The 25674-nt window shown below is 38.8% G+C and overlaps 2 protein-coding genes across 7 annotated transcripts in view; one reads left to right on the top strand and one right to left on the bottom strand.

Moving 5' to 3' along the window:
• GRIP1 (glutamate receptor interacting protein 1) overlaps positions 1–8152 on the top strand; it is a 310634-nt gene extending 302482 nt beyond the window's left edge. For all 6 annotated transcript variants that reach the window (XM_050984746.1, XM_050984727.1, XM_050984739.1 and 3 more), the window contains 2 exons: positions 4322–4468; positions 5541–8152. In XM_050984746.1, the coding sequence (XP_050840703.1) occupies positions 4322–4468; positions 5541–5777 (384 nt within the window). In that variant the 3' untranslated portion in view covers positions 5778–8152. The remainder of the gene's footprint in view (positions 1–4321; positions 4469–5540) is intronic.
• On the bottom strand, positions 7178–22732 carry HELB (DNA helicase B). Its single transcript, XM_050984757.1, has 13 exons — positions 22514–22732; positions 20922–21296; positions 18469–18677; positions 16318–17181; positions 15068–15239; positions 14169–14310; positions 13089–13219; positions 11981–12065; positions 11027–11086; positions 10255–10459; positions 9491–9625; positions 8843–9280; positions 7178–8355 (listed from the first exon to the last, which is right to left on the bottom strand). The coding sequence occupies exons 1-13, from the start codon at positions 22698–22700 to the stop codon at positions 8266–8268; spliced, it is 3093 nt and encodes a 1030-aa protein (XP_050840714.1). The 5' UTR covers positions 22701–22732; the 3' UTR covers positions 7178–8265.
• Positions 22733–25674: the final 2942 nt, after the last annotated feature.

Below are 25674 nucleotides of genomic sequence, written 5' to 3'. Positions count from 1 at the left end.
GCCTTTGTCCTGTGCCAGGGAGGTGAATCTGCATCCCTGCTGAGGCTGGGCCTATTGCCCACAGGTCAGAGCTCACTTTGCAGCAAAGTAAACTGAGTTCCTCACTGCTCCTTCTTTCTGCATTGCATTCACCAGTTGTGCTCTTGAACTCTCTGTGTCCTGAGGAAACTAGGATTGAGATAAGTGTCCTACAAATCTCTTCAAGCATTTGTTCTAGATGGTTTAATAACATTTAATTTAGCTGGATAGTGTATTGCTATATCAGTACCCAAATTTAATGAATGTCTTTAATGATTTTATCTACTTAGGTAATAATATAGATTAATATTTTTCCTAAAAATCATAGCAGACCATTTTTTAGAAGTTTCATAGAGCACACTTTCCTCTGAGAGCAAAAATATGCACTAGGATCAGATAATTTTTCAATATTATTATTGCAAGTAGTCATTAACCTAAAATTACAGTCAGTTAAAATATCTCAATAGCTGATCTGTGCAAGATGAATGAATTTAAATTAAGCATTTTCCCATAGACTTGAGAGGGAGAAGAGGCCAAAGGCACAGACTCAAAATGTATAAGCTTGTGTTTTAAATTTGTAACTATTTAATTGCTTATGAAATATGAATTAAATTTCCAAATCCACTTTCTTTTTCCCTTAGGCTCCTGATGTAAATTTAAAAGTCTAACAAATCACCCAAATTGAGATTTTGCTATTGAGATCAGACCTTCCAAAGAGTTGTGATCAGCAGCACAGATAAACCAGCATGATTTAGGTGTTGTGTGAATTGTCTGCAGTTTTATTCCTTTCAGAGAGGGTTGCTGCAAGTCCAGACGAGGAGCCTGTGGTAGGGTTTTGCCCATACTTATTACTAAGTAGAAATTGAGTATTTCAGATAGCAAGGCTTTTATCAGAGATTCCCTTTGAAGAATATATGTTGCCCTGGAAAGAATTAGCCTGAAAATTATAACCCCTAATACAAAAGAAAGTTGTCTGCAGATGACTTCCATCTGAAAATGTGACAGCTGTCAAACATGCAACAAAGTTAAATTGCTACCTCATCCCTGAAGCAAGCATCAATTTCTTTAAGTTTCAAGCTGCTGTTAAGCACAGCAAAAGTCAAGAGAAGATAGCTATAAGGGAAGCAGGTTGTAAAAATCTAGAATCTGTAGATCTGAAGAACCACAAGCTTCAGAAAATATTTTGAAATGCATAAGATGTGATTGATAAAAGACTTGGGATGATCATTCCCAATGCCCCTCCTTGTCCCCTGCATTACAGTAACTTCCCACTGACCCTCTACATGTAAGCCCTCTTTCATGCCCTTTGTAAGTTGAAATGCTCCATTTTCAGTCTCCCAAGGTGGGCATGAAGTAGCACATGCATTATTACAGACAAGATCCAGGTTAAGGTGTGCTAATGTGCAGTGGCTCTTCCTGTGCGTGTCTAGAGCCGAATTTGTGTGTGTGCTGTTTGCTGATTGATTGCTCACTGAAAGCAGGGGGAAAAACAGCACTGTCAGAGAACATAGGAATGGGACCACCACCCCTGGTGAGCTATTCTCCACTCCAGTTTGGCTTTGAGAAGGTCTTAACTGTAATGGTGTCCATATGGGATCTGAAACGTAAATATGTTGACCATATGGACAGGGTCCAGAGAAAAACAAGCCTTATTTCACATCACTGCAGAGAAAACAGAATAAAGTGATCTTGTTCTCTCTGGATAGCAACAGGCTAAAGCCTCAGCAAGGGTGATTTAGTTTAGACCCAAGGGAAACTTCTGAAGGACTAGAAGGGATTACTTGAATAGACTGTGGAAACTTGATCACTGGAGATTTGAAAATGTGGGGCGGATCTCTGAAATGGCTTAGGTGCAGTTGATCCTGTCTTAGGACAAGAATAAAGTCTAGATGACCTCAAAGAGTCCCCTGTTTCATGTGCTTTTGTAGCTCTTCTTGGGCTGATCCGGCTCCACTTGACTCCAGTGCCTGAAGAAGTGGAAAAAGGAAGTTCCTTTTAAAAAACATTCCACCTGTGCTGCAACAGGACAGAGTAATTCAAGTCTTCTCTTAGGCATTGTATCCCATTTTTACATGAACTTTTCAAGGCTTCTAGAAGAACTTCTGTCCTTTGTGATGATGAGGATAAAAAAGTTACTTTTCTAGAAGAGAATTTAGGTCTTGGTCCAGAGCTAGTTATTTTTAATTTCTGCCAGGAAGTGCACACAATTCTGTCAGTAAAATATATCTCCCTGTTTTGTTTTGTTTTGGTTTGTTTTGTTTTTGTTTTTTAGTCTTGCAGAATGGTGGTCTTACAGCACTTTTGTAGCAGCTTCAAACACGCTCTTCATTAAAGCCATGTTAAACATGCTGTGATATCACAAACAAAAGCCTCTGTTCATAGCAAATTTATTAGAATTTCCCTAGAGTCCTGCTGATAATAACATCTGTTGATACAAATTAAAATCATTCTATGATTAATTATTGTGAATTTGCAGATAGGTTTTTCAGCAGCTGGAATGCCCATTGGCTCCTAAAGTTTATGCAGGGATGGAGGACATATGACAGGTTCAGCAAGAAGTTATCTTGGAGGAGGATGGGGGAAAAGAAGGCAAAAAACCTGAACACCACAGTCCCTGCGAAGTATGAAATGATAGCTCATACCTAAAAAAGTCACTGGGAGGAAGAAAACCTTTAGTTTAAGGGGACTTTAGATGTGGCTTTCTGCTTTGCAGTGTTGTTCAGGGGGAGAAAAACAAGGGAAGAGGATGAGCTGGGGTAAAGTAAGGGACGAACACCATGTGGGGGTGTTTGTGCTCCCCACAGGACAAGGCTCTGATGTTTTCACAGCAGCCCCACAATGCACCATCCACATCTACAGAGAAAATGGTGCTACTGCTGCAGCTGCTGCCCTTGCATCCAACTTCTCTCAACTGCTGCCCAGGACAGCTACCAAACTTGCTAAGGAGTGTGATTTCATTCTGGTCAAAGCAGGGCTGATACACCCCTAAACCCAAGTCAAGAAAAAGGCAGAGAGCCCGAAAGAAACCCAAATCCTTTACTCCTGTTTTGAGACAGCCTGGTCTGTTCTGGAATACCTTTTCACACTGGCAGTTTAAACAGGAGCTCAGCAGCTTTCTGAAGGCAGCACCAACCAGTGCTGTGCCCCAGCACTGCTGTGCCTTGGCATCCTTCCGTGAAACACCAAGTCCTCAGCCTGCTTTGAACAGGACACTGGACTAGAGACTTTCCAAAGTCCTCTTCAGTCCAAATGATTCTGCAATTCAGAAACATCAGGAAGGCATTCAGTGGCTGGTGCACAAACAAGGATGCAACACATGGAATATTATTTGTACCAAGCCATTATAAAATTTTGGAACAGTTAATGTCATTTTTATCAGCCAAAGTATGATAAAACCAGTGCATTTTGAATTCAGGGTGATACATGCTGCAGCACTAAAAACACAGGTTTGACTGTGCAACTGTATCTGTGCACAAAGGCACACCACTCACAGTTTACTTGCATGGGTCAGCACCTTTGATGTGAGGGAGCACCAACAAAAAATAAAAACCTAAGCATGCCACTTAGCCACAAAGAAGTCTCTATCTGTCAAATAGTGAATTCACAAAGCTATCTCTGAGGACTTGTCTTCTGAATACCTGACAAACCTTCTCCTAATTGTTTCATTATCTTCTGTTTCCTGCTTTTTAATGACCACCTCCTGGTTATGTAACTGTAAGAACACTGCCTACAAGCTCTTTCAGAAGGAGCCTTATTTTTACTTCCTTAAAAGACTGCATTATAACTCTTATACTGAGCACTTCTGAGGTTAAGCTTTACAGGATGGACCACTGCCTGGCCAAAACCAGGCAATCTAGAGCTTAAACTGATAGCAGTCTTTATTCTCTTGATTGCAAGACACACCACCAGTTGTTTGACTAAGGCCAGATCTTTGTACTTGAAGCAAAACTAAGCCATATCTTGTACTCAGATCCTGGCTGCTAGAGAATAGAGAGACAAAACACTAAGAATGAAAAAGTGACACCAGAAAAGGTGGGCTAGATACCACAAATGTCCAGCTGACAAGCAGAAGTGAAAAGGGTTGTTTATTTACTGAAGAATAAGGTGGCTTCTGAGAATATTAACATAATGTCAAAATGGCCACAACTTTAATACTGTAAGTACCAAAGAGCAGGTAAGTGATCTCTCTAATGTGAAAAAAAAAATCGCCAAAACCATCCTAGGAAGAAAACCTGCCTCATGCTTGTAGAAATGGGGACAAGGGTTTTTTTTTCTTTCTCATCACGTCACCTCTCCTCCACAGGTAACTTTGTACAAGGACTCTGATGGAGAAGACTTTGGGTTCAGTGTCTCAGATGGTTTATTGGAAAAAGGAGTGTATGTTAAAAACATTCGACCAGCTGGCCCTGGTGATCTGGGAGGTTTAAAACCATATGACAGACTTCTACAGGTAATGTTTCCAGCACTGTGCAGGTCTAGCATGAAGGGACGTGACATACTGATGACCTTGTAAAAAGGTTTATAACCACACTGGGGGGTATTTGGGTATGTGTCTTTGGAGATGTGATTGTAGAAAACTGCAATTTTGCAGTTCTGTTACTTGGAACCACCCTGTAATCTACATTTCGTATTACAATTTAAATAATGAGCACCACTGTTTGTTTGTATTTCTGCTGGGAAGGCATGTGTGTAGGGGGACCAGGAAGGACAAATGACCATAATTGCTCTGCACCACAGGCTTTGCTGTATAGATTTCTCAGATTTCTTTTCTTGGCAAGAAAAGGCAGCACTTCATGGAGCTTTGGACATCTATGCAGTGGCACTAAAGCTGGATTTTTCTGTGCAGTCATGTTTATAGCAACAAATTCTTTCAGAATGATAGGTATTTTAGAACTCCAAAGGAGACATACAAATGCTCACTAGGAAGCTGCAATTTCCCACAGCATTTCCAGACAGATTTTTCTTTCTTGCTTTTCTTGGTACAGACCTGAGAATTATTTCTGTGTTTAATTCAAGTGTTGACTGACATAGTTGGAATAATGTAATACTTACTCAGCACCACACTTATCACAGTGCCACATTGGACTGTGATAAAAAAGCCAAATTACTTCTCAACTAGCCTAATAAAATAAATAAATTTATATAAATTAGGTAAAACCAGAGAGGGCCTGAACTGAATTGAAATTACAGATGCATTCTACTGCATTTAAACTGGCGAACACCATGAAAGGCAGAAAAACTATGTGCTGTTAAATGTCATTATTGGAGTGAGCATTGTGAAAGCTGGCAACAGCCAGCACCAGTGTAAATATCCCCACTTCTGCTACGTTGTCTTTAAAAGTGAGTAGAAAACTTGATTGATGTCTTCAGACCAGACATCACAGTTAAAAAGTCTCATACTGGGCAATTCTCTACTTGGAATAGTTAAATCAAGCTCCATAGTCTCAAGGATAAATTTGTTTCTCCTGTGATCTCATTTTTTTTTTCCTAAAACGGTAACACAAATCAATCTCATCAATCAGGTAAACCACGTTCGCACCAGAGACTTTGACTGCTGTTTGGTTGTGCCCCTCATCGCAGAATCTGGCAATAAGCTGGAACTGGTCATTAGCAGAAACCCCCTGGCATCTCAGAAAGGAAGCTCAGAACAGCAGACTTCAGGGAGTGGGGAGTGGAGCGACCCGAACGCTGCCTTCCTTCAGCAGAGCGGACACAGCAGTGTCAGCACGGAGACACGGGACCCTACAAACACCTTATAGCAGAAACCACTGGAGCGCGACGTTCGGCAACTAAAGACAATTATGGTGCTAAATCCATTCAAGATTTCTCTGAGACTGAGGCTCAGATGCTGTACAGCACTGAAAAGCACAGGAGGTCAGTTGGTCTGTCTCAAGGCTTCTATTAATCCACAGTTACTTTGGAATTAGTTTCATTCTTCATTAAGTCATTTTCCATTCTAAGCAATCTAGGACTAGTAACAGTAAAAAAAAAAAAAACCACATAAAGGGCCTTTTTTTTCCCCAAATAAGAAACTGGGGAGATGCTTTAAACATGATCTAAATGTTCTTCTCCCTTCAGCAACAGCAGCTGTTTGAGGGAAAAACATGGAGTTAACCTCTGCTAACAAACAGTAGTGTCCAGGTTACGCTGTTTTTAAAAATCCTTTCAAGAGGAAGGTGCTGCTGTCTGATGGACAAGGCAGAGTGCTTACTGCACTGGGTTTTCCTGGGAAATGGCTGCATCTCTGATTTTGGAAACCTTTATTCGCTGGCGAGATGGGCGCACTCATTAGACAAAGCAGGGTTTAGATGCTATAACAAAATGCTTGCAGGAAGCTGCAGTTTGCATTGAACATTGCTCCCCACTTCAGCAAACTTTGTTAGAACATATGTTATTCCCTATGCAATGAAATATTTAATGGTATGTCTTGCAACCTGTGGGGATTTTTAAGCAGAGACTTTTTTAGTGGGATAAAATCTCTGATGAGGGAGTAATGAAAAGAGTGAAACTAAAATCAGTTCAGACAAACTAGAAAGGTTTTTTAAAAGAAAATGGCTTTTTTAAAATTATGTCAGTGGAGATTGATACAAAAGCTCTTTAATGATCCATAAACCTATAAACTTGTACTGTCACAAATGAGCTTTTTAAATCAATCAGTTTCTTGAAGGAAGAAAGGTCCTATTTAATATGCTTTGTTTTCAGCCTTCTTTATGATAAACATTACCCCCTACAACACATTTTTAGAATATAAAACTGTAAATATATTTTACAAACACATCACACAAATTGTCTCCTCTCCCCTCTTCCCCCAAGCAATAAAATACTGCCAGTTGCTTTATATGCTCACCAGCAGCTGCATTGGTTTATTCTGGTATTCAAGTTGTTATTGGTAATTATTGTTATTGGTGAATATAAAGATACTGGATTTGTACATTTGTAGATTCTCCATATCTAAGCAATCACCTTACAGAGTTGTTTCTGGTCAATTTAAACTGTTTAATGTATCCCTGTTGCTGTTTCCAATGCATAAACAAGCTCACCTGCCCTGCACACACACAAGTAACTCTGATTTCTATTTCAGCACTGCCAGAGAAGGTCAGAATGACATTATAGGCTGAATCATGTTAAAAAAAAAAAAAAAAAAACAAAAACTCCCAGGTTCATGAGTCACTTAAATATGTATTTTTATTTGTAACAAATAAGTATTAAACTGTAAAGTATTTTTGTACAAATTTAATACTTTAATAGCATGATATTTATCGTCTATGTTATGTTTTTTGAAATTCAAACTGTTGCAAATATTTGTATGGAAAAACTGTATAAATTGAAATAAACAGTGATTTGAAGACATTAAAAATGAGGTAGAGTTTTTCTACTTCATATTTTTCCCAGTTTTTTTCCCAGAGTTTTAGAAAAAAAATACCATTTTTATATTTGTGGTATACTTTTTCCTACCATAAGTGATAAGAAAAAATTGTAGAAGGTAAGCAGGTTCTCCACATTTTATTACAATGTGTCTGATGTTTGATTCAACATTCAGTTATTAATCTCAAAACTGCAATGCAGCAAGTCCCACAGTACACATGAGAAAGCTGAAAGTGGAATGTTCTTTGAACTCTGATTTGGAGTTTTGCTTTTCTTAGCAAGATCATCATCAGCACAGAACTATTAGCTAAAGCAGGAGTGGCAAGTTCTACATCATAGAAAAAGTTTTCTATGTCCCTGATTGTAACTTTCTTGTTATGTCTGTAACAAGATTAAAACACATAATCCATCAAGGCTTCATGGCCACAAATCTGCCACATCAGAAAAACCGAGACCCCTTTGTAAACTGTTTTTTTTTTTTCCTCAAGGAATCTATAGTTTTGGCACATCAGTAAAGAGCATCTCATCAATATTGTAGCATTCGGAGATGGATAAATCTTGGTATGGAAAACTAGGAGTCTTTAAACCAAAATACATCCTTGTGTATTTTTTAAGGGAACATCTGGAACCTCAAAGTCCTGTAAGTCCATTCTTCAGCAAAACCAAAGAATTACATGGTTTTTGGTGGCCAGCACACCAGTGAATCTACTAAAAATGGATCACTGAAAATTTGAGAGGCTCAGCATAAAACAAGCTGTTCTTCACAGAACACTGAAAACCAAGAAAGCTTTTGAAAGGCACCTGCATATTCAGCATCTCCATCCCAAAAATCTTCAACAGGTTCAGTAAAGGTTCATACCAAGACCACTTAATAATTGTCTGTTAGTTTTTGAAAAGCTTCCTAGGAATTTGCTGTCCCAATGTTAGATTCTTAAGTCTGGAAGATCCAAGTGGGGATTCTTCTACTGTTGTCTGTCAAAACAAAACAAAAATGTTACCCCAGTTTGAAACAAACCTAAAATACATTAGCTTCTTCAAAACAGGCTCTTTCTCCATGAGCTCAGAAATTAGATGTAATGGAAAAAAAGCATCTGTTATCAGGTTTGACTTTATAAAAATCAATTTCAACTATTACATTTTATATACATCTCTCACAGCATGTCATCTAAAAACTGACATTTGTGCACAAACCATAAACTGACACAGGCTAAGCTGGCCAACAGATCACTCTGAGAGTAAAAATATATATAAGCTTACTACTATTGATCTTTTTTTTCGGTATTACCCATATATTACTCTGCAAAGACATCTGCCAAATTTGACTGCTTCACCATTTACTGGTCAAGTTGAAAATTATTAAATAAATGTTAATAAAACAATCTTAACAGCACCCTGGTGACTTCTGGTGAAAGAAAGTGCAAAAGTTTGTTATGAAGTTTCTCAGTAAGGAGATACTTACAGGGGGTCTTTCTGTAGCATCCTCAGATGCAGGGATTTGTCTTTTACATGGACTTAGCTGCACATTGCCCATCTTCTCTTTACTGAGAACTGACGACCCTTCCTGTATCATGAGGTCACTTTCAAGTTCAGGTGGGTCAGGAGCACCTTGAGTAGCAGAAACAGACTCAGTCTCCAGCTCTTGACTTTGCCAGCACTTCACCAGGGGAGAGGGCATTTGTTTGCGATAACTGTTTGTTTTTGCAACTGCCTCTCTCAAGAATTTCTGCAAACGCGTTTTTCTGGTGATCTCCTTGCTCTTCACTGCTGTCCGGAGGTGCGGCTCCTCAGCCACGATGTAGACCCGGCAGCGCCCCCTGGTCACAGCCGTGTACACGTGCTGCCAGTGCTGCCGGCCCGCATTGCCGAGCACGTACACCACGGTCCTCTCCTCCGAGCCCTGAAACGTGGGAGAACTCTGATTCAAAGGCCGATCTCCAGGAAATAGTTAAAAAAAATTACAAGAGTGAGGAAGTTGGAGGCAACTGGGGACACTCTCGAGAATATTTTCTATCCTGCATTCAAGGAATTCTAGTTTCAAGAAAAGCTTCTGATTCTTTAATGAGAGAATGGAGTGCATTAGCTCAGCTCACAGCTGCTGTGGTTTTACCTGGAATGTGTGAATGGTTCTGGCCCAGGCATGCCTTATGTGACACAGCTTCCTCAGTGCCTTGTAGTTCACAGTGTACCTGGAGCCATCCGTGCTGCTGATGGTCAGTATGCGCTGCTTGTTAATTTCTGCATCCTAAAGAAACAACACAACTCTCAGCAGTGAGCCTGGATCAGCAGCTGGAGCGAAGTCTGTACTTCCCTATTCAGGCTTGCCCTGAAATTACAGCTGCAAGGTCAACCAGCTCAAAGTTTCAGAAGATGCTAAACCAAATAAATTGCTGTCTTTCCCTGACCACCTTGAAGGAAAACAGTTTTCACTGTTCAGGGCCTACCCTAACTACTGATACTTTCACTGCTCATCTCACTGAGCCCAGAAAAAAGACCCCAGGTTTTTGTTGCTCTTGCTTTTAGGCCAGCTTGGTTTTCTGCCAGGGAAAACTTCAGCTATAACATTACTTCAGACCATTTAGGCAAGGTTAAACATTATCTATTTCAATTACAATACATTTGAGTATTTACAGACTGTATCTACACTGAACACAATCACACCAACTGAAACACATTGTATAAAAAAGCCAAAAATTGAGGTTTTTTACATTTTCTTGCCTCTTCCATGTCTTTTACACAACTGTTTAGCAGAACTAAGTATGTATTATGGGCCAGATTTTAAAAGTGTGAATTGTTTTGTTCTGGGGATTCAGCAAGCACTGAATCATTTCCCACCAGGTTTTCTTTGTTCAAGTTCTTGCTGCCAGGACTTACCCCTCTTATGAAAAATATATCTCCATTGCAGAGTCGTTTGCCCTCCTCATTAGACTCTTCAGTAGGTGTGGTTTCTCCACTTCTGCAATCCTGGCCATTAGAACCCTCTGTGACACCAGAGGATGCCAAGAGATCCTTCAGATAAACATTTCGTGTGCTGGCAATCTTGTCCCCAGTTTGAAATAGAAGTCTGTTCTTATGGTCTCTAGGTCACAGAAAGAAAAAGGGGAAAATGTATTTACAAAGTGTGCATTTACCATCTCTCAGTATTTTTTCTCTTTCCACTCTCTATACTTGACCCAGATCAAAAATTTTAATAATATTCAAAAGAGGCTAACACATTTATGTCTTGAACTTTTGTAAAACAAATTGGTAAAAAACCAACAATATAAACCAGTAATACAGAGTAGCACAAAAATATTTCAGAATCTATTTAGAAATTATATGGTAGCAAAAAAAAAAAACCAAAAAAAAACCCCAAACCTTGAGGGTTTTTTTCATCTTGCTTTTATATGAATTGTGAATATTCAATAGTAACTTAAAATCTCAGAATTCACATAATGAATTTAAATGAAAAGCTGTTTACCACTATTCAAAATGAGATTAAAGAACCCATCAAATGAAGTTTATTATATGAATGATTTATAACATAATCAGATCTAGCTGGAACACTGGAAGTTTTACAATCTTATTTTACGGTGTTGGCCTGACTATAACACTTTCAAAAACAAAATTAAATTGGTGACAGGAAAAATGCAAAACACTGGCTTACCTGGTTAAATGATTTGAATAGTGTTGGCAACAAAGTTCATTTATTAGATCACAATCTTGCCTAAATCATACAAGACAAGAACATGAACAAAGTCATTATATACAAAACATACAATTACAAGCAGTGTCACATAAGCATTAATTTATAAATAATGGAAAAGGCCCTTTTTCTCTCTGATGATCTTCCACCACCTATTATGAACAATGACTTATTCAGAGTTTATAAGACAGAGCAGTAAAGGAACAGTTTTGTCTAAATACCACAGAAATCTTTGCACTGTACACCTAGATTAGCTAGATCTGGTTTTAAGATGAAGAAGAAAACTAAAGAGAAACTAACACATGGGCAGATTGTTTTCTGTCTGTGGATATATTAAAAATAGCAAAAAGATTTATTTGCCTTTTAAAGACCTGGAATTTTAACTTTTTAAGGCAGCTTAAGCACCTATAAATATATACTACAAGAATCATACACAAAAATTACTAATAACAGTATTGTACCTGAATGCAGACTGGAGAAAAAAAATGATACCAGAGTTACTCAGCATTCACAAATCACTTATTAGCTCACAGGGAACCTGTAAACAGTGAGTGTTTTTTATTTACTGAGAAAATGTTCTTCACAATTAAAGGTGGAGGAGTTTTTTCTTAAGCACCCTTTTGTGCAGAACTCAAGGTTATGGACGATTGGTACTAGTGCACATCATCCCTTTTATCCCTTCAGTGTTTCTGCAAAGCCGTGCATACTACTCATGCTCCTGTGATTACTGACTTCCAGACTTTTTTCAAAGTGTGCTGGACCCCTACATCCCACCCTTCCTAAGTGATGAGTATTCCAAGTATCTAATAGTTTTATGCTATTGCCACTAGTCTCTCCAACTCAACACACTCAGCTATTTTTAGATTGTGGCTGCTAGCAAGGATTTTTTCAATGTCTGCCTGCACACTCCATTACCTTCTGAAAGCAATGAATTGTGATTGTTTGGCATCCTCCAATCCTGGCCCTTTTTTGAGTAAAATCTTTATTGCAGTTTGTAAATCTGTTTTAAAAGACGTAAAAGGTAAGACATAAACATATTCAGAACTTTAAAAAGAAAAATATAATTCAATATGAAATTGTCTTTGCTTATTTCTCGCTTAAATAACCTCTCAACTTGTTTAAAGCAAAACAAAAACAAAACACTCCCCCAAAACTCCCACACAAAATGACACACCCTCAAAAAAAAACAGAAATACACCATAAAACATCCAAGAAAACATCATGCAGTTAATCAAATCTGAGAAACAAGAGTGATATGGAAAGAAACAAATTCTTATTTCTGTGTTAACAGCTGCATGGAGCATATTTCATGCAAAATAAGGTTTTGATATAGCACACTGAAGAGGTAAAGGCTAAATATTTGCAAGCCACAGACCTATACACTTGGATTTCACAGAAGAAAGCTACTTTCAGTATTCTGCCTGCTGAGTATTTTGCTAGAGTAAGATAAGGTGATAACGTTTGTACTGGTTTTTTTCTGCATTCCCCTTGAAGCATTTTGATGCATATAAAAGAGAGGCCACTCAATCCACTTCTACCCAATAAATGTCAAAAACCCCCATAAACAATGGCTCTAGCCCTGACCCCAAAACATTTCAAAAGAAATACTGGCATCCCTTCTTAGAATTTTCCTAATTCAATTCTCCAGCTGGGAGTACATTCCTGTCCAGCACACCATACTGTTACAGTCTTTACTCAAATGATTCACCTCTGAATCAATTCTAAAAATCTCTTAAGGTTTGGCAGCTCCAGCTACAATATAAAAAGACAACCACATCTGACTACACCAGTGGAAACTGTGCCCATTTCAAAGTCTAACTCGTGAGCTGGAGCTCTACAGCCCATTCTTTTCACTTACAGGTCTTGCTGTGTGCACTTACTTAGAAGGCAAAAGACAAACTATGACTCTAGCATTTAAATTTATACCACCAACAAAGCCAGACTGAAATTTTCCCAAGATTTTTGTTCCAGACAATAGTCTATGCTTTACCAAAGGGAAAATCAAGATCAGAAACTGACATACTCTCAAAATTCCCGCCAGCAGGCAAAGCAATAAAAATAAATTTCTTCTCTGGGATTGGCAATGTCGTTTCCTCATTCCAAGCAGAAACTTTCAGCACCTCATCAAATTTAGGAAGCTGCCGGTGAGAGATTCTGGGACAGAGCATTGAAGGGAAACCAAAAAGTTATTTTCAGTTACAGAATTCCAGCATATCATCATCTGCATCAGCCTGAAGTTCACCACTTAGAAATCTTTTGTCATCTACACTACATTCCCTGAAAATTCTTTCCTCAGAACATAATTTGATTTCACATTGAAAAATTTGGTAGTTTATTCTCTAAACCCTCCATCAGTGCAGCAGATACTTAGTATTACTCATACAGCTCTTCCCATGGGAGCAAAATGGAATGAAACAGAAGTGTTATCAAAAAATAAGTAAGAATGTCTGTAAAACAGTAGTTCTGTACATCTTGCAAATGTTTAGAATATTCTCAAATTCAAATAATATCAAAATCTAGATTTTCTTCTTAAGAGGTTTAAAAAAGAAATCAAGCACTGATAGCATAATTTCAAAAACCAAAGTAATGTAAATGCTGGAAACATTTAGACTCTTTAGGTATGGATAAAGAAAAAAATACAAAGAACCTTTGATGTAATGGCCCTTGACATCTAAACCCTTCATGCAATTCAGTCTGTTTCAGTTGCTGTCACACTTACCAGCAATGTCTTTAAAACTTCATTTTTAGAGGAGCAATTGTAAGCCATTTTAGAAGGCATAAAGTTAGTTGTGCATTTACAACTCATTTGAAAACAACAGAGAGTATCTGATAGTATAATAGTGAAATACATGCCATAAAATTCACGATCATTTCAGCACACATGTGGTTTTTTTGTCCAATTTTTAAGTCTGAAAAAATCTGTAGGGTTTTGTTGCTGTTGTTTTGGGGGTTTGTTTGTTTTTAAAAATAATGTTATGGATTTGGACTAAATAAACTAACAGAAGCAATACTACAGAGTCAAATCTGGATGCAGTGCTATTTGCAGGTAAAAGGCCAGGCAAGAAATACAAAAATTCTTCACACACACATCAGGATATCCTACCTTGACGCATTGTCCACAATTAGTTGTGATTCAGCTCTGTGGTTAGTTCGCAGTTCCACAGTAAAGCCTCTTGATTTTAGACCCTCAAAGATATCAGCTAACATGTTTCCTGGGTCTATGCTTGGTAGCTGTCTAGTATCACCTAAACAGAATGCATGTTAGTCTTTGTGAGAAGCAGTAACATATCATCTGTTGAAAATTGTCTTAAAAAAACAAACACTGGAATGAATAAATACTCAAGCCTCTACATAGTAACATCCATCCTTAATACAATTCACATGAAATCAAACTTTCAAGAATCTAAAAAACTTTGAGAATAAGGTTGTAGTGTAATTTTCTTATACTCCTCATCCAGTAATGCTTTACTAGCAAGTGCAAATCCTTCTGCCTGATCTGCACTGACAGTGATCACTTCTTACTCAAACACACTTTGAAAGCTATGCATTTAAAAACAAATGCCGTAAATGGCATGTCAAAAAGGAAACCTCTAAGCATAAAAAATTGACTTTACATTTTTTTGCTTTCTTTTTAAATTAAAACAAGATGATCCAGGAATTAAGAATGGCATGGAAACACCCTTCTAACATACAATTCATATGCCAACAACAGCTCCTTCACATTTAAGGAAATCAGAAAAGTTTTTCCATTTGCAAGATGTAATAACCTACCACATGGAAGTAAGAATAAGACAAAACACTGCTAAATAGATAATGAGATACTGATACTTTCATAATAACATTTGGAAAATTGTCTCCCTCATCCGACCTTAAGAAATAGCAGAAGTATCCAAGAACAGAACAATGTAACATTTTAAGAGACTCAGTGGGAGCTCTGAAACTTACACTGTACATTGGGCATTATTAAACTTTGTACAATGCTAAATTTGCTGTTTCACTTACCTAGAATAATAAGTTTAGCAAGCTCAGCATGCTCACACAAGAGTTTCAAAACTAAGCTAAGAACGCGTACAGACACCAAACTTCCTTCATCCACAACGAGAACTGTAACTGCAGAAAACTTCCACGGCTGCTTTCGGTCACTCCGCCTCCACGCTTTAAAACTATAGATAATCTAGAAACAAATAAAGCAAGCTCTGACACTAATCAACTCTAAGCTATGTCATAAAAGTAGACAGTGTGCTATCATCTGACATATTGGATAATAGCTATTACCCAAAATTCTGAACTTACACCTGTAAAGACCCAGAAGACTCAACCATTATGTCTTATTTTCTTCTTCAGTGAATGCATTTCTAGCTGAGATCAGCAACACTGACTTACATAAAAGTACAGTTTTTTTTTTCCTGCAGGAACTGTTAAAGGCAGTTAGGTCAGCCATTAGGTTGCTCAGTAACAGAACAACTGTACAACTAGTACAACTTGCTGTCATTAATAATACCCAAAATTGCATGGGGAACAGGCAACTAACTACCCAGTCCCCAAAGATAAAGTAAGCCAACAGTACTTTTTATGTTATTATAACTTCTATTTATATGGGTTTTATAACTTCTGTTTATAGGGTTTACCCTAAATCAAACATCTTGCTGGCACCTTTGCTACCTAGAACAAGACGGACTTGGCCTAAATTTATTAACAGAGTTTGCTTCCTACTTTTTTCTAAAACAAATTCCACAATATGTAACACTAATTAAGGAAACACTGTGCAAATGAAATTTCTCTCATTATTCAACTCCAGGCTACTGATCTTTTCATGTATGTGCTGCTAGGATTGCTAGGCAACAGGATCCTAGAAAACAGCTCTACCACCTAGAAATCATTTTTGTCTTCATTAAACTAAAATGCAGAACTGAAAAGCTGAAAAAACCAAATACCCTAGAGAAGCACAAGTTTCAGAGGTATATAAATAGTAATGAAACCAAAGTGAGCAAATAATGTATTTCAAATTACTGATTTATGAGTCCCCCAAAACATAATGCTGATTTTCAGAGGCTGATAAGCTGTACCCAAGCATTAACATTAATAATAGGCTACCCATTTCTTAAAGGAAGTCCTATAACGAGCTGCCTTTTTTTTTCCAAAACAAAAATGGACAGTGCCAAAATGTGTTTCAGAATCCAATAAAACAAAAAGAACCCAAAACAAAACAAAACAAAAAAAAAGCAAAAAACAAAGCCTAAAACAAACCTTACCTGATGCAGTGTATATGCAGGAAGCTGTGTTTTTTCTCTCAAAAGACTTGTTGCCCTCCCTGTAGGTGCAGTGAATAGTACATTCAAATATTTTCTTTCATATATATTCTCTGATTCCCAGTAGTGATCAAATGTATTCCATTCCTCAGACGCATCCAAGTCTCCTTCAAAGACCTTAGAAGCAGCTTCCACTTCTTTTTCCATTTGCTTTAAATGACGAAAAAGGCAGCTAACTATTGTACTCTTCCCACAGCCTCCTTTTCCACTTATGATTGTGACAGGATTAGAACAAATTTTTTTTACAGCAATCACCTGATCTTTGTCTACCTCTGCTTTACTTTGGATACCAGACATAGAGCCAGCCTCCTTTTCAGGAAAGTGATTTTCACCATTATGATTGTCTGGATTATTTTCCTGTATTTCATGCGCCTGGGTATTATTAATTTTGTTATCTGCAGTTTCTCCGGGTGCCTCAGAAATGCTAAGTATCTTTTTGACATCCACATCCAGTTTCCATGTGTGTTTTGCCAGAAGGTCACCTACATACATTGCAATGTCTTTTTCTGATTTGTAAAGGTGAGGCAGAAACACCAGCTTTTTTTCCCTAATCACTACATTCTGATCTTTCAAAAACTCAAGAGATTGCCAAACGTGCTCGATGGACATGTGCTTGGATACCAAACGAGCTAATTCATCTTGATCTTCGTATGTGTGTCCCATTTGTCTACAGCGTGTCTTGAGCTGATCGTACAGGATTAATGCATTCTTCTGCAAGTCAGGAATCTTCCAGAGGAGATGTTCACACTGACAGAAGGCAGCCCACGTTGCCTCACAGTAAGGAATGTTCAACTCCTTATACATAATCTTCTCCCCAAAAAGAGTAAAAGCAAACACAGATTTATTTCAGAAGATGCCAGCCTCTTGCTGAACAACATTCCTCCTAGTAAATACAAATTGCAATTCAGAAAGTGGAAGTCTGAAAAAAATTTACATATTTTTCCTAAAGCAAAATACTTAAAAGTAAGCTGGAATGATAATTCCTCTTACTTATCCTTCTGTATGAAACAAAAACTTTAAAAATAATAAACCTGGCAAAGAAATTGGATACTAGGGAGAACTTGTGCTCACCAAATAACACATTTTCACATAAAGGTACACAAACTAGAAACAGAGCACAGGACAGCCATTAGCCAGAATACTGTACCCAATTCTGAACGTGTTCAAGAAATATGCCACCTCTACAGACACTACCACAAAATAGTGAAAGATCAAGATGTGTAAAACAGATTAACTATTGAGAACAAGAAAAATTAATTGCACTTGCTCATTCATAAGAGAAAAAGCTAAAAGCAATAAAAAACTGCAGTGAGAATGCAGGTCCTTGAAGCAAGAGAGCAGCAAGTCCATACTGCATAAGGAACAGTCAAACTGTACATCAGGAAAATCTTTTTAAGAAAGGAAATTTTGTGAAACACTAGAATATATTGGCTACCCTGCTGAATCTCTGAAATTAGATGAAGGCAAGTCAGAACCTCCATCAGTAAAGCACTGGAGGCCTAATGAGGGAAAACCAACCACATTTGTGACAATCTAACGTTCTCATGTGAGGTCCAGGACTGCTAAGGCGAGGTGCAGCAGCAAACCTCACGGCAAGTGCAGCAAAGGAAAACAGGAAGGTAAGCAACCACTGCAAATTCCATTGCAAAGAACACACTACTGAACCAGATGATCTCTTACAGAGAAACTTATAAACCTGACTGTGAAAGCACAGACACTGCTCTACCTATTAGGAACAAAAGTCTCACTTACCAGTATAAAATTGAAGAGAACAGCTGAGGATTTTAAATTAGCTAACTTCTGGCCCAATTACCTCAAGCATTTTATTTTCTGTCTCTTGTAGAAAGTACTAAACAAATGGTTGTAACAAAACCATTTTCAAAAATCTTCTGAGATAAATTAATTCTAGACCAACTGGTAAAACAAAACCCTTTGCTAAAACTGAGTCCTGTACATCATCCATTTCCAAATGAGCTATGCTTTGCCCCTACAAATGCCCATTTAATCAAGTGAACCCAACTAAAACAGTACTGTAGTCTAATGCACCTCAAATGCAGCAAACACCATTTTCTTACCATACATAACATTACTTACCCTGCTGAATCCTAGTTTCCATGGCTCATCCTTCAGTATATCATCCAGTTTTTTTCCCATCTCATCAGCTACCTCCTCATCATCCACATCAGCCTTTCCTTCCCAACATATCTTATCTAACAGACAGCAAAAGTGGCGTGGCAGAAGAATTGGCAAGAACTCCAATATCCTTGGAAAAGCCAGAGCTCCCAAGACCGCCTTTCCTGCAACTGCACGCACCATAAAGACAGGAATTTTTATGTGATACACAAAGATTGTGGCAAAACAATTTACACTGACTCTGACTTCATCCTTCTGCCTCCCTTATATCCAAGACATTACAAATTTCTCTCATTTTCTTACTTTTCGTAACACTTTTAAAACATTTTTAAAGTTTGTTTTCCCTGAACTGCCTTAAGAAAAAAAAAAACAATGTAAACAGATGACATAAAACCAGGAACTAAATGCATTCACTTGGAAAATATGTGCCTTTCACTTGGTTTAAACTGCATACTCAACAGCATTTTGTAGAAAGTCAGTTCAGACCTCACCATGCCTCCCTCTTACCCAGAAGTAATTTCCACACAGTTGTACAGAATAACATTTCAAATGCAAAATAAGAAAAGAGGCTTCTAAATTTGTAGTATCAGATCAGTACAGGAATTTACCAAAAAAGTGCTCTCCACTGGCTTTCTCAATGACCCCAGAATTAAGCTATCACTTTCCCTGTTTACATCAGTCATGGGCTGAGAGTGAGGAATAATGAAACTGATTTGCTCTATATTTTGCTATAAAAAGGTAATTTCAGAAGAAAGAAAAACAAATTTAAAAAGAAAGTGAGACCTTCAGAATCTTTAGCTCTTGGAAAAAAATAGGCTATTTTTAATTTAGTGCTAAGGAAAATTTAAACCACTAATTTTTCTCAAATACTTTTTCTGATCACTGTCCTACCCTCATAAAGCCAAACCTTTTCCCTTTTAAGCAAGTACTTAATTTACATGTAAATCAACAATACACACTATTTCCACACACAAAAAAATACCATGAAGGCTTGAAGAACAAACTACTCAAGCCCATAACAATTAATGACAACCAAAAAAATTTACAATACTAACGGAAGCAACTGGGGTAGGGAAAGGGTCTATATTGCTCAATGATAAACATTAAAGCTTAAAACATAGCAAATTAATTTAAGCTAGATACTACAAAAAAATCACCAACTACAAGAAAGGTGAAGAGAGCAGGCACACTGAGCAATCTTTTCTATCATTACAAAATGAGAACAAAAAGCCTACAGAACACTTTCCTCCCCTTACAAATGGGTCTTGAAGTACAGTCAGCTCCAGCCTAGCAGAGGCTCTGAACTCTGCTGTTACGCACAATTTGACATCCAAAAGTGATGTCACCTCCATCATCTGACCTGACACTGCCCAGTAAGTCAGGAACTGGAAAACTCTGCTTGGTTACACCTAACAGCAGACAGACCCAACCTGCCTGTACAGGTTATGGAAACAGACCACCAGAGCTCTAATGCTGAGGCCACACCTCAGACACCCTTTCTCTGTATTTCAGTGTTTTGCTTCAGACCAGCTAAGCATGGTCCCACAGACTGATTGCCCTTTATGGATTGGAATACCTCAGGAATGCAATGTTTGGGTTTCATCCAGCTGGGACACTCAGTCAGTAGTCTCAGAGTCTGCATCACAGCAGGGACAAGGGGGATGTCTGCTTCAAAAGCATACTCCTGATCCAATCTCTAACACTCAGGTAGTCACACTCATGTAATCACACCAACATTGCTCACAACAGTATCCTCAGAAGTCTGAAGTGGAGACACTCCAGTGCTTCCACAGTCCGCTCCCAGCCATACCAATCTGCTGACAGGTGGGATCCAAACACACCTAGATAGTCTGTGTAGTGCAGCTGGTTAGGACTACACTGAACTCCTTCACTGATCCCTGTAATACAGAGAAGCACCTGTGCTACTTTTGAACGTGTGCCAGCCCTAAAAAGCCATTGCCACCATGCTTAAGTAGTGATGAACCCATTATTCAATGAGCCTTGTTATAGCTGAATAAACTATAGGAAGCACCAGTGTCTTTGCATGGTAGAATCACAGAAGCATAAAATGGTTTGGGTTGGACCTTAAAGATAACTAGCTCCAAACCCCTGCCACTGGCAGGGACACCTTCCACTAGACCAGGCTGCTCAGAGGCCCATCCAACCAGGCATTAAGCATTTCCAGGGATGGAGTATCTCTAGCACAGACAATTGTACTTAGCCTACAGAATTCGGTAAAGTCCTTCTGTATGCCTAGCTTTAACTGATCAACTGTTCTACTGTCCTGAAGTATTTTAAAATAAAAGAATCATTTGAACATACATTTCAAAGGAATACATGTTAGTTTGAAGGCTGTATGTGAGAGAAAACTCCTTAGCTTATAAAACAATTGGAACAGCACAGGATATACCTACATGATTTTGAAACATAATGGAAGATGTCATAATCCTTGGTATCTCTTTTGGCCCCTCTTGGCTGTAGCTGTGAAACTTGGAACTGTTTTAGTTTATCTTCAAGGTTGCTAAAACTCAGCACAGACTCCATAGGGAGCCAAGCAAAAAATTCTTCTTTCCAACCTTCAGGAACACAACACTCCTTAAGAAAGAGTGAAAATACTTGTCGGTTGTTTTCTTCTACATCAGCCTGCAGAAAATACGATGGATATCCTTGCACAAAGTACTTCGACCCCATTTTTTTAGCTTTAACATTAACTTTCCACCAAGGGTCAACTAATGGAAAACGTCCAACCACTTCATACTCCTTTTTGGTGCCACATTCCTGTATAATAACTGAATGATTAAAAAGAAAAACAAATCCAGTGTTAATTGACAGTCATAAAAATTAAAAGTTTGTGTTGATTAAGAGTATTGTTGGTTCAATGGGTTGGTTTTTTTTGTCTTTTCTGTAAGTTAAAGTAGGAATAGTAAAGCAGGGGTTTCCATAAACTCCTGATGCCTGTCTCTCCACTAATATTTAAAAAAGAAAGTGAAACCAAACTCAGAAACAAGCACTAAAACTTCTTTTCTAAGCACGAGGAATAAATCTTGCCTATGAATTTATTAAGCTAATGAAATACACGTGGTTTAATATTATGGTTTACTATTTATTCCACCTCAAGTTTACAACTGAATTTTAAACAGTTTCATCACAAAATATTCTATCAGAATGCCTGCAAAATCTTCAGATACATTTGTATAGCAAATATTTCCCATGACTGGAACCACCATAATTATGAGGAATTAATATAATAAGTATAATAAATTGTTAACATTTTGTATGATCTGGTTTGCCTCCTCTTTGTCTTAAAAAAAAAAAAATTGCTATGACGAGAACAAAGTGGGCACCTACGTTCGGCAGGGCCTCTTTCTTCCTCACCAGGACAGATCTTCGGTCTGTAATAACTTACTCATTTCTCCCTGGTTATTTAGCTCAGTTTAGCCATTTTAAAAACAACTTGCAGATAAAACACTTTTTAGGCAGAGGTTGCTCCAACTTCACCTACTTTTCAAGCTCTAAGCAGAAGGTTGGAAGTCATTAACACCAAGTATCAACACTCTCATATGTCATAAAACAAAAAGCGCTTTTTTTGTGTAAACTTAATTTGAATGGGAAAACCTTATGTTTTCCTACTGCTGCAATCCTGTACCCTAGAAAAGCAGAGATCACGCTTCCCTTCCACTACCTATTCATCCCCTACTCCGGCTCCCAGTCCCTCCGCTAGTGATCAATTCCGGCAGTGAAGAAGGGCCGAGCCGGGACCTTTCCGAGGCGCACAGCGCCGCGCCCGGGCAGGCGGGCCGGGGCCGCCATTCCCACGGCGCCGGCCCCCGCTCGCCTCCCCGAGCCCTGTGCGGAGCCCCGAGCCCCGCGCACGGAGGGCACCGCGGCCCTGCCCGCCCGGCCCGACCCGGCCCTGCTCTGCCCGGCCCGACCCGGCCCTGCCCGCCCGGCCCTGCTCTGCCCTGCCGTGCCGTGCCCGGCCCGGCCCGCTCCCGCCGCCCCTCACCGGCGCGGCGCGGGGGCAGCGCGGCCGAGAGCTCCTGCCCGGCGGCCTCCAGGAGCGCATCCTCCGCCAACAGCTCCTCGAAGTCCTCGTCGCTCTCCTCATCGTCGTCCGCCGCCTCCCACCGCGACGACCGCAGGTGCCCCCAGAGCTCCAGGAGCACGCCGCGCTGCCCGCCGCTCCCCGCCATGCCGCCCCCGCCGCAGATCCGCCCGCCCCCGCGCAGGGGCGGGACGGCGCGCCCGAGTCGGGATAGTCGGGAGCGAGTAGTCAATTATTTATTTATTTAACACTTCGGGACATAATTCTCTGTCTTTACATGACCCCTGTCACAAAACCATCAGATCATAACATCGCACTTCCAGTATATCCGATTGCGTTTCACCCAGGTGCTCCCAGAGTAGTTTAATGTTGTGGATAACTGGCAAACTGTTCTCCGGAAGACCCTCGCTGAAAAGCACCTTTCCTTCCCTACACTGTAACCCTGGCAATTGCTGCTTAGCCTTTTGCTCAACACCGGATCCTTGCCTTTTCTCAATCTTTATGACAGTTCATTGATGAAATACCAAGCCTTCTCATGTTCAGTATTGATCTCTCACTGAAGTCCCCCAGAAATCCTGCTGTACAGTCATGAAAGCGTGTCTTTCTACAACCTGTTTTAAACTGATTTTCATGGTTAGTAGTTAGCAGGTTAATATTTGCCATGTTGTTACATAGCTCTGTTTTTTCAGCAAAATTTTGCAGTTGTATTTTTACATGTTCACGCCACTAGCAAGCATGTGTTTTCGTCAATTAATTAAGTTTTGTAAGATTTATTTTTCTAAAAAAAATCATTTTGCTGACTCCTGTATTTTGATTTGCCCTGTCTTTTTTTTTTTTTTTTAACTATTTTCTTCCAATTTCTTCTTTGTTTTGCTCTATACTGTTACAGAGTACACTGGAGGTTGCTGTGGATGTCTCACTGAGGCATCAGAGTACTGGCAAACAAATTAGAGACACAAAAGCAGCAGGTGCTGGTGGATTCTTCTGATTGAGATTAAATAACTGGGTGGTTTCACACCCCAAAAGACCAAAGTGCAACGCAGAAATGTGCCCCTACTACACTAAATAGAATGCACAAATAATTTGCACAGCTTCTGAGAAACCGTCAGCAGCACAGATGTACCCTTCAGAAGAGTAGCATAGCTTGTTTGAATGTGTGTTTAGAACAAGGGATGTATAATAAAATAGATCAATGTATAACGGTTACTTTCAGTCTAACCTGAAAGATACACAATTCTTTTCCACATTGTTTCATTACTCCTTCCCACGCAAGATCCAGGAGGCCTTCCACCCGCAGGACTACCCTACAAAGAATGTCCCCCTCTTTGCCACCTTCCTCCACACAAAACTGACAGCTCTCTTACACAGAAGCATGGGACTCTCCCTCTGTCCTGGCATGGTTCTCTGCCACTTCTCCATCTCTGGGAATACCTACATCACTGTGTCAAAGTAATACCTATAACGAGACAGAGATGTGTAAATACTGCTGTTACTGTGTTAAAACCCAGCTGCAAGTCTCACACACACTTAAGAATATTGAAATAGTTGTTTTCAGTTCTTATGTGATAAATATTGGGGTTCTTTCTCCAGCTTCATTCACAGATAATGAAGTAATTGCTTGACATGGCAGGCTGAAAACACATGGCCTATAAAAGGGAGACATGAGAGGGGATGGAAACATTGATGGTAATTTTAAAAATTTAAAGCATTAGCTTACTGAAGTGTTTCATGGTGTTAGGCAGTCATACATTTGACTCAGTGAAATGTAAGGAAACATTGTCAATTTAGGAAACATCATTTCACATTTAACTATGTATTTGTCTAAGTGAAACTGGGTATCTGCCCCAGTCTATTCTGAAAATACATATTTCATACTATATTCAGTAAGGCTGACTGGAATTTCCTAGTCTTTCCACAGTCCATACTATATATCCTAAATTGTTGTATGATGCCTTACATTTCCATTTCTCCTTATCACCCACTCAAATGCATCCTGGTTATGAATGGCTTTATATGTGCCCAGCTTTATTGGGTAAGGCTTGATTTTCAAAACTATGACTATTTGCCACTCATGTGAAGTCAGGTTGGTTTTCTAAAGTTAGGTGAGGAGTAGATGATTTTTTTGAATATTTGAGACTAAATGTTTTGCTCCTTTCAGGAAAGGAAATGAGATCTTGTGATTTCAATGAGGATCAGCTGGTCAAGCTTCAGTCCTTTTCCCTGCACTTCGTGTCATTCCATTTGCTTTTATTGTTTTCACTTCATTTCAGAATCTTCTCTTTTTTTTTTTTTTTTAGCATTTCATTTCTTCAATTTCTTCTCCTGTGTCTTTGTTTACCTTTCTTCCCTGATTTTGGGATTTCAGTGTGAAGAATTTTGGCAACTCTCGGTCCTTTTCACTGCACCTCATTTCACCTCAGTACATTTTGTTGTAGTCACTCCATTTCCAAATTTTCTTTTTTATTTTTTCAATTGCATTTTATTTTATCATATCTCCTTTCCAGAGTATTTGTTACACTTTCTCCTCTGATTTCCAAATTTCATTTCCTTTCCTGTCACAAAGATTTTAAATCACACTTTGAAAAATACTTGGAAATTTTAGACAGCCTTTGGGGACTAGCTTGTCTCACTTCAAATGTCACCCTAAAATCCAAAAATGTACAGTAAACAGCAACATGCTTTGATAGCCCTTTGATTTTACTTTTCAGTGCACCATGATATCACTGTCATGATAATTCATGATTCTTAATGTATAATCTGTTATGCCACTACAGAAGTTACTCTTCTGTCTGTGGAGAAAAAATCTGTTTATAAATTTGAACAAAATATTTATGCATTCAGTGAAAAAAAATTGCAAATCCCTGAAAAGCAAATTCATGATGAACAAGGAGAGATAATTTGCTATCTCTTACTGCTTTGTGGCTTGTCCCACAGTAGCAAGTATTCATTTAATAAGAAGTATGCCCATATAAATCTCCCTCTTTTAAATAGGTGTGTGAAATGCTGAAAACAATTTTCAGAACATTCTGACAGGTACCATTTATACACTGAAGGGTTATATTTATGCCAGCCTCCAGATCTGACTAAGGCTTGCTGCATTTTTTAGTGTTTCCCCACACCAG

This window comes from Serinus canaria, chromosome 1A (genome assembly GCF_022539315.1).
Source record: "Serinus canaria isolate serCan28SL12 chromosome 1A, serCan2020, whole genome shotgun sequence".
Taxonomy (NCBI): Eukaryota; Metazoa; Chordata; class Aves; order Passeriformes; family Fringillidae; genus Serinus; species Serinus canaria.
This window is presented reverse-complemented; position numbering and strand designations above follow the sequence as displayed.

What these genes read in the sequence shown, in the direction of transcription:
- HELB (XM_050984757.1), bottom strand. Translation starts at nt 22,700, where the DNA reads ATGGCGGGGAGCGGCGGGCAGCGCGGCGTGCTCCTGGAGCTCTGGGGG. An exon ending in CTGCATATACACTGCATCAG is followed by an intron (nt 15,240 to 16,317) that starts GTAAGGTTTGTT and finishes ATTTGTTTCTAG; the next exon opens with ATTATCTATAGTTTTAAAGC. An exon ending in TATTCAAATCATTTAACCAG is followed by an intron (nt 10,460 to 11,026) that starts GTAAGCCAGTGT and finishes TCTGTGACCTAG; the next exon opens with AGACCATAAGAACAGACTTC.